This window comes from Dendronephthya gigantea, unplaced genomic scaffold (assembly GCF_004324835.1).
Source record: "Dendronephthya gigantea isolate DGI-Jeju-01 unplaced genomic scaffold, DenGig_1.0 000007F, whole genome shotgun sequence".
NCBI lineage: Eukaryota > Metazoa > Cnidaria > Anthozoa > Malacalcyonacea > Nephtheidae > Dendronephthya > Dendronephthya gigantea.
In genome coordinates this window covers 1,407,682-1,421,494 of record NW_021163017.1, presented here as the reverse complement: position 1 = coordinate 1,421,494, position 13,813 = coordinate 1,407,682, and the positions used below count along the sequence as shown (strand labels likewise).

General features: G+C 36.5%; 2 protein-coding genes and 1 long non-coding RNA gene across 4 annotated transcripts; all 3 read right to left on the bottom strand.

Moving 5' to 3' along the window:
• Positions 1-440: 440 nt before the first annotated feature.
• LOC114517362 lies at positions 441-4,734 on the bottom strand. The gene is made up of 5 exons (XM_028537056.1): positions 4,643-4,734; positions 3,241-3,308; positions 2,291-2,509; positions 1,529-1,705; positions 441-743 (listed from the first exon to the last, which is right to left on the bottom strand). Exons 2-5 carry the CDS (start codon positions 3,298-3,300, stop codon positions 663-665), a joined length of 537 nt encoding a protein of 178 aa, XP_028392857.1. The 5' UTR covers positions 3,301-3,308; positions 4,643-4,734; the 3' UTR covers positions 441-662.
• Positions 4,735-5,551: 817 nt separating this feature from the next.
• On the bottom strand, positions 5,552-9,410 carry LOC114517302. Its single transcript, XR_003686370.1, has 4 exons — positions 9,287-9,410; positions 7,386-7,450; positions 6,646-6,864; positions 5,552-5,719 (listed from the first exon to the last, which is right to left on the bottom strand). It is a non-coding gene; the product is annotated as an uncharacterized LOC114517302 (long non-coding RNA).
• Positions 9,411-10,015: 605 nt separating this feature from the next.
• On the bottom strand, positions 10,016-13,676 carry LOC114517271. Of its 2 annotated transcripts, XM_028536944.1 has the most exons (5): positions 13,589-13,676; positions 12,134-12,192; positions 11,751-11,954; positions 11,069-11,257; positions 10,016-10,516 (listed from the first exon to the last, which is right to left on the bottom strand). In XM_028536944.1, exons 2-5 carry the CDS (start codon positions 12,179-12,181, stop codon positions 10,424-10,426), a joined length of 534 nt encoding a protein of 177 aa, XP_028392745.1. In that variant the 5' UTR covers positions 12,182-12,192; positions 13,589-13,676; the 3' UTR covers positions 10,016-10,423. The 2 variants fall into 2 exon arrangements, with proteins under 2 accessions (XP_028392745.1, XP_028392746.1); XM_028536945.1 differs by lacking the exon at positions 13,589-13,676 and having other exon boundaries at positions 12,134-12,305.
• Between the last annotated feature and the right edge of the window lie 137 nt (positions 13,677-13,813).

The following is a 13,813-nucleotide window of genomic DNA, read 5'->3' as shown; positions in this document are numbered from 1 at the left end:
ATCTTACTCGTACCCGCCTCTAAAGTAACCGTGCATGATGGGAGTGTTTACCGTTATCGTTCCCATCATGCATCACGTTTTTGACGACACTGATCTATATACGTTCTCGTGAGGATCATTTACTGTATTGTAACGACTAAAAACGAGTCAGATGCCTAATAACGCGTAAATTAGTATGTGATGCGCTTGCTCCTGGGACAAATTTGACCAATTGGCCAAGAATGGCTTCAGCCAAGAATGGCTTAATTAAAGAAGTTCAGCCCAGTAATGACCTTCGTAATAGGAACTTACAGCTGACTCAATCACAACAAGAAAGGGCTATTCCTAAAATAAAAAAGAAACAGGAACAGAACTTGTAAGGCGAAGTTTGAAAGTATTTAAACACATTTTAATATTTGTTATATGAGTTAGAAAGTATTTAATCAACATAAATTAATGGCAATCACGCTACACAGATACAAACATAGATATGCAAGAATACATCAAAATGTACAATATTGTGACAGTCTACTAAGCATTAATGATTTTAAAAATTTTTGCCAGAACTTCGTAGCGATATTTGTGGTAATATGTTATGGTCATAAGTATGCTAAGGTCCACAGGTTGTTTATAATATCACATGATTTTCTACTAATCATATATAAGAATATAGTAGGTTCAAATCAATTTTCTGACTTCAGAACAAAAATCGTTGAGATAATGCTGTCCACAGCAAACGTAGCCATTGCAAGGAAGCCACATACCTAAAATGTATTAAAGTTAGGTGTTTATTATTCCTGAATATAGTTTCTCGCAGACCAGTTGAATTTGGTTAACAGAATTTTACTCATGAATACCATTAATACAGAGTTATAACAGAAAACAAGCAGGCTATATATTGATATATATTTTTTTTAAATTCGAGCCACATTCAATTCATATATTAGATGGAAAATATGAAACGAATAATTTGGACGAAAATGTACTGCTGAAAAAAATTGGGTTTAATAGATTGATTTGTATAGCGCTTATCAAGTTTCTATCAGGATTATACAAGGGTTTTCCAAGGTAAAACCAGAACCCGAATTAATTAATTATGTATTCGCTAAAATTATATTCACGCTGATGTCGTTATTTTTACAGTAGCTTAAAACTTAAAAACATGTGAACTTCAAGAGGCATAGCTCTGATAAATTTTAAACTAGAGTGAAAAATAATTACGTCAATGTGAATATAATTTTAGCGAATACATGCATAATTATTAAATTATTCGGGTTCCGCTTTTACTCGAATATCCTTCCGTATAATCCTAATAGAACTTGATAAGCGCTATACAAATCAATCCATCAAGCCGAATTTTCTCAGCAGTACAATTTCATTCAAATTATTCGTTCATATTTTCCATTTAATATACGAGTTGATTGTGGCTCTCTCGTAAATATATTTTCAGCGAATACACAATTAATTATGCAGGTTCCAGTTCCCCGGGAATACGCTGTATAGATAAGTTATCTTGGACATTTACTGATTTACACGCATGCGTGCTTACCACTCCAATGGTTAGTTGGGTACAGGTGTACTTGTACTTCCTTTCTGGTAACTCGTCCCAGTAATCACAGTACGATTGACCTGGAGATATTTCTTTCTGGTATGTGGTCAGAACTCTGGCAAGCAGGGCTGTTGAAATCATCAGCTGGAGCGCCCACAATGCCTGCACGACGGCCATCTGAAATAAACACCGAGCATTGTAGACAAACTCGTTCCCAGAGATTGGATCGCTCTTTCCATGACTAAAGCGAAGTATTCTCTCTCCTCGAATTTAGGGCTTTGGGCAAAATACCAGTATAAATTTTGAGAAGAAAATAATGGAAGATGCTCAAAAAGACACCTTACAAACTAAATAAATGTATGCAAAGCTGAATATTAATAACAACGTTAATATTTAATAGATCTTTTTCGTAATGACGTTAAACGCGAGATGGAAATGTCACACTACGTTTCATTGGCTCCGAAAAACTAACGAACCAATCAAACCTAAGGCAACATTGACGTCGTTATAAGAAACTCCACCGCGCTAAAATGATTTGCGTGCTGTTTTAGGTTGATAGCCTAAATCTGGCGTTTGAAAGATCATTTGTCTTTGTTTTTTGTCCAAGTCTTCATGTCCCATGTCAATTTTGTCTGAAATGATACTAAAAAGAAGGATTTACGCGAAAGATCTTGTTTGGGTAACCATCTTTTTCTTTTTCACGGTCGGCAGGAATTGAGTTGTTTTTCGTTTTTCACATACTGTACGATGATGAATACTTACGCACATTGCGCTGTGTTTTTTCAGCAAATATCCACGTAATACGCACACAAAACCAATATGCTCGATCACTAAACCAATAATGACAGTGCACAGATAAAATTCGTATCGTCCGAGTTGGCCAAGGTCGTAAGGATCCGGTTTAGGATTGCCTTTGCTCAGTTCATCGCTGTATTCCTTCGTGAAGAAACTGACAAAGCCGACACCTATCATCATAAGAATCTGCAAGCAAAACAATTTTTTTAATAAATTAGGCTTAGGTTAAACGTCCCATTTTGGTCGCGTCGAATGCAATTCAATAATGAGATGATAAACCTCATTAAGCTTAATTATCATCTCATTATCTATTGTTTGAATTGCATTCGACGCGACCAAAATGCGACGTTTAACCTAGGCCAAAGGGGCTGTTTACATGAGCCCGGTTACCCGAGATTCAACTAAGCGTGAGAGGACTTTGTGGTATTGAAATAAGTCTTTATGACACCAAACAAGCACATGATATTGTTGTGGTGATTATACGACTACCAGGATCATGTTATCTGCTCGTTTCAATACCTCAAAATCATCTGACGCTTCGTTGAATCTCGGGTAACCAGGCTCATGTAAACAGCCCCTAAAGGCCGGCCTCCACTTGCACGTACTATCAGTGCGGCCTTATTTGGCGCATGCCCGGTGACTCGAAACTGGTCGCTAAGCCGGTCGTTGACGCGCGGCCGTCAAGGCAGCTGTCAACGCGTGCGATTTCAGTGCGTATACACGTACGTGCAAGTGCAGGCCTTTACATGTTTGCAACCCGGTTACCCTCGCTAGACTCAACGAAACTTGAGATAATTTTGAGGTATTGAAAGAAGTCTTCATGAAACCACCATAAGGGTCCTAATTTCTAATATATTTTATGTTTGATATAAAATATGAATGAACTATACATATAAATGTTAGAAAATTACACTTACAAACGCAACCCACTTTACTGCTATAGAAATCGTCTTCATTATGCCCATATCCATGGTCATCGATTTTCCTAAGAGAAGGGAAGATAGGTTAAAATAAGCTATATTTCCAGTAGTTTATTATTTACAATGCACTAAATCACTTTTCACTAAATCAAAAGTTGGTCGATTAGGATATAAGTGGTCCATTAGGATATAACAATTCGCTAGAGCGAAGGCTTAGCCGCCGTAGTAAATGCATAACAGCTTATATAGAAGACATTTCTTGAAAGCTATAGTGGCATAGAAAGTTCCCTTTAAGTTTCTAAATATATTTTTTATTCGAGATATCTGGTACTCAATGTCAAATTTTATCTGAATCCAATAACTTGAATTTCATTGACTTTCTATAAATTCTATTAAAGACTCGTCAGCTTGTAAGGATATTTGCATTTTTAAGATAGTTTACGTATAAATTATGCAATGAGCAGGTGGCTTTATGCACAATACTAGACACTATATACTATATTTAGATATACTACTTTAATGGTTTTGTTGTTTTCTGAGAGTGATAAAATTAATGTACTTATAGCCTATAGGTCTTTAAAATCGCATGACTTGGGACTACGCGTTGATTGCTGTGAAATAGGAACCCAAGCATGCATGTAGGACGGAAATGAAACACAACGACGGTGGCTATATATCAATAGAATGAGTCTGAGAATGAATAATTAAGGACTTCCAGGAGTTTGAAACGCGGTCAATGCTGTGTTTACAACGGGTAAATCTTGAGTTTCATGCCTTGTGTACAGTGTCAACCAACTTGAAGTCGAAGACGCAGTTCAACTCAAGTTGGGCCACATGGAATTGTTACCAAACATTGTGTACTCAATGCATGTTTTAAGCATCTTATACACAACATTTAATTCTTCAGATCACTATCGTACGGCGACTCTTAAGCGTATCATTTATATAAAAGCGTTTGTTTCAGCCGTCGCCATGGCGTTGCCGTCTTGCACGCCAAAGGCCCGTATTATAAGGGTATAGAATAACGCGCCCTATCCGTTTATTTGATACCACAGCTCGCTAAATTCACGAATTATGCCCACCGTTTCCTCATTTGATTCAAACTGCTATCTATAATGATAGTTTTAATTGCATAATATATATAAGCGCTTGCAAAATGAAAATGACATTTCACAAGTATGTGTATAAATTGTCCCTATGTCCCTCACATACATAAACATATATGTTCTCAATCAATTCTATTCAGAGATTAACAAAGCGTGTTTTCGCATAACAGAACATTGCGCTGGTAAAGGCCTTGTGTGCATCAGTGCATGATTAGCCTGTTTAAACCACACAACCGTATACTATTTCGCACCGTAAACTAATATCGAGCAGGTGTTCTTGCACTTCTGCCTACCTGTGTGTGTCGACTTGTTAGATTGTTGACTTTCGTTCCGAATGCAACTTTACGCTCGTCGCTCAATGCACAAGCTCTATAGAACAGTTTGAGAAATCCGGAAGGCAAATGCAGAATCTGACTCGTACCTGCACCTTGAATAAGAAATTAAAGTAATGATGCATGATGGGAGTGGTAACCGTTATCTTCCCATCGTGCATAACACTTTTCACGACACGGATCTATATCATGATAAATCTATTCATAATAAATCATAGTCACAACGAAAATAAGGCCACATTTTCTGCAATGATCCTAAAAACTTCGAATCAAATGAGGAACCATAACAACTGCATAAAAAAGACCAAGCAATTTCTCCACATTTCGACCGATGGGACATAAAGAAGTGCATGGACAGAATATGAGAAAGCAAAGTCTGAAAATTAACTAAACATATACTAATATTTGTTATATGAGGTATTTAATCAACATAAATGTTATCAATACAAACGTAAGCATGCAAAAATACGTCAGAATGTTTTAGGAGCTAATAGTGGCAGTCTGCTTAGAGTGATTTCAAAAATTTTCAGAGGAACTTCGTAGCGATATTTGTTATAAAATGTTCATTGGATTGCCGCGAATGATAGTTGAGTAGCAAATGCAGCTTCGCAACTTTAGAATTACGCTTCAGGTTGGTTGAAAGTGAGAAAGGAAATGACAGTGTCCAGAGCAAACGCACCCACAGCAAAAAAGCCACATACCTAAACGGAAAAACGAATATTTTTCCATGAACTGCAGTTTATGGTAATTACTTTTTAAACAACCTTCCTTTTCACCGACATATCCTAATTTTGTATAGACACCCACTGACAATATGAGCCCGCGTATACCTTTGTGATACTTTATAATACAGTCTTCTTACATACTTACCACGCCACCAATCAATTGGCTGCAATAATACTCCTCTTCTGAGTCGTCCCATGTTTCGCATGTTGACGACCCTGAATCGCCCTCCTTGTTGTATGTGGTCAAAACTTTGGCAAGCAGAGATGTTGAAATTAACAACTGAAACACCCACAATACTTGTACGACGGCCAACTGAAATTAAATATACAAGACATGCTATAGTCAATGATTTTAAAGGTGGTTACAGTCGATAATGTAAACAAACGCTTTGTTCATATATTGTATCGCTATTATATCTCTAACCTAGCCTCAGTGTCTTCCGGGAATATTTATTACCATTTCTGTTTGCTATATTTACTAGGGCTACCGTTTGTAGAACGAGTTGGGAAAATGGGCTCGCTTTTTCTTTTGCGTTGCGAGTTTCCGAAAACCACGCGTGGGCGGCACGAAGTCTTTAAACGAATCAAAATCGTGCTAGGATCGTTTCTCGCGCGGGTGTCACGAAAATGCCATAACACCAAAAATTAGGCGTTATGCAAGCTCAAGCGAGTAAACTGTAGCCCGAGTGAACGCTTGTGCTGGCGTCTTGTTCCAAATAAATAAGAGATAGAGTTTGTGTTCAAAGAAATTCAAAACACGCGAAATTTGGGTACTTTATAAATCACGGAGTCCGCCAATGTTATGAGCAGAAACGATGCGCAGAAGCAATGGTAACCCCTCTTTAAAGTATGATTCGTTGAAAATGTCATTTGTATAATAACCGGCCATTAATGCTATTCCAGGATGCGTGATACAGTTTTTTCACATCCATGGTTGACGGGTTCTAACCAGAGAACTCCAAAAAGACTGGAACGATAACTCACGGTGATCTGCCGGGGTTATCTGACCGTGCTGCCAAGACAGTTTGAGGGCGAACTGGAAACTAGTGCCAGTCCGTCCTTATCGTTGTTGTTGGGGGGTCGTCGGCCGTGATAACGAAAACAGTAGAAATAGACTGGTACCAGTGCCCAATTCTGCTTGGCTTCGAAGACGGCGACCGAGTCATCGTTCCAGTTCATATAGAGTTCACTGGCTCTAACCAGTATTATTGAGTTTCGCACACCACGCAATATACTTACGCCCATGGCGCCATGTTTTTTCTCCAGCATTCCGCAGATTGTACATATAAGTCCCAAAACAGCAATGATTATCCCAATACACGCAGAGTACAAGTAGAACTCGTATCGTCCGTATTGCCCTATGTCGTAAGGATCTGTTGGTAGATCGTTTTCGGTGTCAGAATCATGTTTCTCTTTTGTAAAATTACCCACAAGTCCCAAACCTATTAGCAAGAGAAGCTGAAAAAAATAATAAAAATTTCAAGTTAGACCATGCAGGCTAGGTTGTTGCTAAGTATATTGTTTTCATTTAGTGTGAAAGATGATTTCCAGCGATGCGATGGCTATATAGTCTGGATATAAATTTCTCCTTATTTTGTGTCCTAAAATTTATCAAATATGACGGCAGACCACACACACAAACACGTAACATAATTTGATCACATCCACCACCTTGACATGTTCACGCCAATCACGACTAAATGAAAACCTAGCTATAGAAGCCATTTTCTAAAGCAGTAGGTCTAGCAAATCTGTTTTTGGAGAGACAAGAAGTATACACATCGCGTATTTAAAAGGTTGATATAGACTTAGTCTAGTACTAATTTGTATTTTGTTAATAAGTATCCCCAAACATTTCTCCTTCCAAACAATTCCACTGAATTGCGATGTGCTCTCTTTTAAGACATGCATGTCTATATTGGAATTACTAATTTCTTTAGAAAAACGATAAAGAAGATGAGCATGCAACTTTCTCTTACAGCTTGCACGAGTTTAAGTATAATGGATATAGTCTTCATTAAATTGTTCATATTGAAGAAATAGTCTAAAAAAGAATATTAAATAAATATTAATTACATTTGACCCGCACATAAATTATAAACGTTAGTTAATAGCTGAAAACTGTAGATGTATTGGTAAGAGTTGATAAAATGATTGGTAAGAGCAGATAAAATGTCACCGAATGTGGAATGTGTCAGAATTTGTCTTGTCGTGTCGTGTCAACGGCCAGTAATTTTATGCACATTCTTAAACAATAACATGTGAGGGATTAGGAGATTTGGGACTACAAATAATTGACAGAGTAGATGTCAACAAAACTAACGAGAGGAGAGTTTTTGGATTAAGAAGTTTGTTGAACTATTGTTCAGAGAGATTACCATGTGCAAGGGAGGAAACTCTTTGGCTAAAAACATGCATGACATATCTGGGGGCGATAAATATATATGATTTCGGTGTAATGCAAATGTTCATGGGTTATTTTTTGCCGTGAAATAGGGCGAGTTTGTAGCAAAAACACGATTAATTATTGCATTATAGTTGGTTGCAAGCAATGTTTGCAATCAACTTTGCAGCTAACTAAAGCTTCGTTTAATGAATTGGCTGAGTGTGTCAAAGGGTTATACGTATAGGGCGGACGGTTGGTATTATCGCATCGCGTCGCGTCATAGATTAAGGGCCTACGCATGCACACTGGGGTGTGTCGATCGGCCTTAACTCAGAGGTAGTGGAAGTCAAAAGGCTATCAAAAAGATTTATTATTTCAAGTCAACTGGAGAGCATTCACTTTCAATGACTTTACATTGATATAATGTTATAAGAAGAATGGGCAGCGTCTTCAAAAATTCCGCATCAAATATGGTCTGACAACTTTGTTAGGAGATTTAGTATGGAATAGCTCTCCAGAGTAACTTTCCTGACGCAGGCGCTTAGTTCCAACTTCGAAACGTCGAGTGCTTTTTGTTTATTTTATCTGTTTTGGACTGTCATTATCCACTTTTGACGGGAATTCCATCATATGTTCATTCGTAAAACCGGATGCGAAATTAAAATTATGTGATACGAATTTGTTGCATTATAGTTTGGTTGCAAAGCCATCATTATTTTTTCTAAAATTGAACTACGATTTAAAACCGGTATTATTTGATACATGGGCGAGAATGTCCTCTATCAACCTGTCATATGTGTTTGAACGCGTTAACTGCCTGGCGTCGCGTCATAGATTAACGACAAGAATAATGTTTAAAAATCTATCAAAAAGGATTTATCGTTTAAAATTAACTACCAGTTCTAGGCCATCATCTACTAGGCTTAATTTCCACTTTCATACTTCAAAATACCGAATAGCGTTTTACCTTGGTATAAAATCGCCGCGTTTAGGCGTCTCCCACAAATCCAAGAATTGTAAACACAAAGCTATTGAAACTAGTGTATATAGACAGGCAACTTGTTTTAAATCAACATGTTCGCACTTTTTTTAAATAAAAAAAAACGTCCAATGTGAGATATGCCGAATGCTGAATTTCGACCAAACTCTGGGTCAAGCCTTAATTAAGTTTTGGGGAGTGTGCCTCCACGACAGAATTGTGTGTCTTAATATACGATAGGTCGATTGCTATCGCTATGATAACATTTACATTGTGGTCGTTTTAGTCAGAGTTGATTTGATTACCTTGAAAATTGGAGCCAAAGCCAGTATAAATTAATATACGATTGGTCGAATGCTATCGTTATAATAACGTTTACATTGTCGTCGTTTTAGTCAGAGTTGATTTAATTTCCTTGAAAATTGGAACCAAAGCCAGTATAAATAAACCTGAATTATATACGTCAGGGTTGGTTGAACCGCTATAAAGCCAGAATATTTGCACTTTTAGCTTACCTAAATGTTAGCTGTTCGTTGTTCTTGACGTTTCTTGTGTTTTCGACGTTTTTCTGTTCACGGTCTTGAGTACCGCTAGTTGTGCAAGGTTCACAATGCTGACGTGTTGAGACGTCCTGATCGATCGAAGGCAAGCGCAGAATGACCTGTTTGCTCAGGGAATTTGACATTGACACCACCCAGCTTTAGCTGACGCCCCCTTGGTGCATGCGCAAGTTACAACAGTACGTTTTGTAAATAATGTTTTCGGGGCTGTCACGAGGAAAAATCAGTTAGTAAACATGTCCAGTCTACTATCAGATCAGTACCAAGGCTACAAAACGATCGTTAAAATATTCGCAGCAACTTCATCCACAATCTTCGCTTCACATATTAAGTACATGCAATGTGGATTTCTGACTCTTTAGTAAATAGTTCATTCATATTATCAAGGCTTAGCGAGAGAGCTTGTGTTTATTTAAGATACAGTGTAATGCAAGATCAAAGAAAAGAAGGGCCAACTGCTAAAGTAAAGACTACACACATGCACATACATAAAATACGTACGTTTTTCGTTAAATGTTGATGTGAAGTATCACTTTAGCATCTTAGTTAACACAGTGGACTTGGACAAAAAAAAATCGGTAGACTATATAAAGCAAATGTATTTTCGTATGCGCTTTGTAAAATTCACAACATACAAGATTTGATTAATTTACTTTTGGATAATGAGGTTCATGGCATCCATGTTAAAATGGTCCAAACATAACTGAATTCATTTGCAAATTTCGTACACATAACAGACATTTATTTGATAATGAATTATGCGATCTGGAAAATACTTTCTTTCCAGTCAACCACAACAAGAAGTTATAAAACCTCTTAAAACATTTTTCAACGACAAATTCGCCGTTGGGCCTTTTCATCATGGCCGCCATCATTCGCCTTAAATTATTTATAATAGATTAAAGTCTCCACAGAAGGTGGCAACTATTTATTATTTATTAAATTATTTTCATGCTATATATTATATTCGACAAAATCAAGTATACATAACAATATCCAGCAAAGCATTTTTTGCTTTTTGCTCATCGCAGAGTGTCTATCATAGAGAGCATATCTTTATGAATGGAAAAGCGTAGAAAGACTGAAGTGATGTCAGTTCAAATTACTCTCTTTGAAACGCCGGAAAAACATAAATGAAATAACAGCGTCTTTGGCAAAAAGGAGCATTGCAATGAATCCACAGGCCTAAAAAAGCAGAAAAAGAAGTGTATAACATACACGTAACTAATACTAGTGAATCGTAATATTAACTGGAACCCTATCTCCTATATTTAGTTCAGCATAATACTTCAGTTGAAGCCAAAAATAACCAGATTAATAAAACATGTAAACGAACACCACCGCCTCTGGAATTCGCGGATGAACGTTCGTTTAGATTTTAGGCAGGTGCCAGGCGGCGATTATCGGTAAAGATCGCCAAAAAACACACCCTATTCCGAAATAAGCAAATAAATTGAGGTGCGATCAAAGAGTGCGGTAAATGGCAGAAAACAAGACTCCAACGACCTTTGTTAATTTATGCTTATTCAAAATACCCGCGAAATGTGGGTATTTTGAACGGCCGATCCCAGAACCTTTCCTCTTCTCTCCTCCCCCCGTCCCCAACCCTCCTATAAAGTCCCAAAAGGCCCTGGGAACGAGATTGAGAAATTTCGTTCAATCAAAAATTCCGCCTAGTGGAAAACCCACACAGTTTCAATTCTGGCTCCTTCCTCAAGAAAAAATATCATAACTAACCACGCCGACGATTAAATGGCTGCAGTGGAGATCGTATTCCAGGTTGTCTAGTCCATATAATCTATCCCAGATTTCGCACTTTGACATCCCTTGACTAAATATTTTTTTCCTGTATATTGTCAAGATTTTAGTTAGCAGACCGGTGGATACCATTAGCTGGAACGCCCACAATGCTTGCAGTGTGATCATCTGAAGATAATTTAATGAAAATAATTAATATTAGATACTATAACAAAAAATGTTCAAGTTTGGTTCACCCATGACGATTTGTTACCTGTAACAACTATTGGCCGAAGACGAGGTGAATATCTCGAATATATCGGTGAATATAGCCTCAGGTGGATAACTGTCTTACGGTATAATTGCAAAAGTGATCATGATTTTTGAAAAGAATAATCCGTTGTAGAGAATACATGTCTTGTGAACGTAAACAAATATCTCGACATTATCGTTTTAGTACGATTTAATTAAAACAATGTTTTCACGAAATTAAGTAAAAAACGCAGTATTTATCTCAAAAAAGTTTAAGGCAAAGTCTTTTCCGACTTCTTTTGTGCATTTAGATAAAGTACTTTAGTAAAAAATCACTTTTTTCTTTATTTTTCACTTCGACAAAAACAACTCGCCACAAATTTGAAAAATCGCGGTGATGTACTCATATAGTAAATTGCTACATACTTACCCCGAACGCGCCGAATTTTTTCTCCAGGACGCCAGTGAGAGTACACAGCAATCCAAAAAAGGCAATCGCCACTCCAACCCCATTGGTGAACAGGTAGAACTCAAATCGTCCAAGTCTCCCGAGTTCGTATAAATACTTAGCAAGTGAATCGTGCGCTTCTTTTGTAAAATGTGCCACAAAGCCTATTCCTACCACAAGCGCCATCTGCAAGCAAGTCAAGAAACTCGATATATATTTAACTTTTACCGGCTAATAGAAGGTCAACAAATTTTACAAATACTTCTGTACAGACATTTATTTTGACGCATACAAAAATTTGCATTCCACAGGTCATTTAGTTACACAAAGTTGAAAGAATAAAACTAAAAATTTTGTATACTTACAATTTGGACAACCTTGAGTACAATTGAAGCTGTTTTTAATTGGTTCATGTTGAACGAACCTAAATGTTAGAAATCCAGAAGGTAGTTGAATATTGAAAGTTACAAACAAAGGCACCGAAAAAATACCAGAGATCGATCGAGTAGAGCAATAGACCTTTCTTACAATGACGTCAAACGCGGAAAGTCCGATGTTACACGAAATTTGATTAGCTCCACAAAACTATCGAGCCAATCAAACTTCGTGTAACATCATACTTTCCTCGTTTGACGTCATTATAAAAAAAGTTCCATGGTATATATATATATATATATATATATATATATATATATATATATATATATATATATATATATATATATATATGTATATATATACACCCATTTGCAAAAACGTTGGCCGCAGATAGATAGATAGATACTCGAAATCTAATTAGAATTGCATGTTGTGTAATATTATAGAAATCCCATGCAAATGTAATCATATGCAATTCTAATTAGACTTCGAGTATCTATCTATCTATCTATCTGCGGCCAACGTTTTTGCAAATGGGTGTATATATATATATATATATATATATATATATATATATATATATATATATATATATATATATATATATATATGAAAAATTTATAGTACAAGTTATTTAATTCGGCCTATAACTTGCTTATTTCTTCTCGCGGCATCTTCAAAGCGCGTAACATAAAATTTTCGCACCAACGCTTTCCGGAATGACAAATCATGTATACTGATTGTACTCAGTATTCGTCGTCATTGTTAAAGGCATCCATTGACTAAGGAAGGACGCTATTTCCGATAAATACAAAGCAACCCATTAGATATTTTCCTATTTCACTTCTAGAAAGCTGAACAATAATAACTTAAGTAGGGTAGTACACAGTAGAAGTGAATTAATGCATGGCATTGTATTATTATAATCACAGCTATAGCGTGTGAGAGTACACGGATAGCAATGTTCATGGTATATCCAGCGCAGCAATATTATTTAAAACCGTTGGCTTCATATATGCAGTTTATCTGCATGTTCATTATGTTATACGACTTGAAAGTCAAAGGACTTTTTGACAAATACACGCTGTAATTTGATGCACAAGAATTATAATTACTATATAAAGAAATGAAAGGGAGCCAAACGACTGTAGATTTTATCCAAATCGCTTTTGTGAAATAAGTCAACTGCACACCAGTATGATACTATATAACATGAAGACCCTCTATGTATAGCTTCGCGTTCTTGAATGGGCATATATGTGTTATAATATAATCATGTTTTTGGTCCTTATACATGTTTTTGATCACTGTTTTTGATCCTTATATAAGGGTAAATGTTAAAGTTTTGGTGAAAACAGACTAAAATTCATACATTTTCAGCACTCTATCCTCGCCAAGAAACGGTATATACACATATGCAGTATATAACGATAATGACATACCTCAGTATTAAATCTTTAACTTTTTCTGTATATACTGTAGATGGAATTAGATATTGTCAACTTTACTTCGACTGTTGCTGTGAGAAAGTGATTCAAATAATGCGAGTTTTCCATCTCTGATGACACTTATATAGTTTAGCGCGTGTCACCTTTTTGTTCATTGAACATGCACATGTACATGCATCAGTTATAGCATGTCTCAGCATTCTGAAGCGATGACATAGG

Coding starts and splice junctions, on each gene's coding strand:
- LOC114517362 (XM_028537056.1), bottom strand. CDS start 3,300: ATGACCATGGATATGGGCATAATGAAGACGATTTCTATAGCAGTAAAG. Junction 2,510..3,240: donor CAGTAAAGTGGGTTGCGTTT/GTAAGTGTAATT, acceptor TTTTGCTTGCAG/ATTCTTATGATGATAGGTGT. Junction 744..1,528: donor CCCAACTAACCATTGGAGTG/GTAAGCACGCAT, acceptor AATACATTTTAG/GTATGTGGCTTCCTTGCAAT.
- LOC114517271 (XM_028536944.1), bottom strand. CDS start 12,181: ATGAACCAATTAAAAACAGCTTCAATTGTACTCAAGGTTGTCCAAATT. Junction 11,955..12,133: donor TACTCAAGGTTGTCCAAATT/GTAAGTATACAA, acceptor ACTTGCTTGCAG/ATGGCGCTTGTGGTAGGAAT. Junction 10,517..11,068: donor GCCATTTAATCGTCGGCGTG/GTTAGTTATGAT, acceptor CTGCTTTTTTAG/GCCTGTGGATTCATTGCAAT.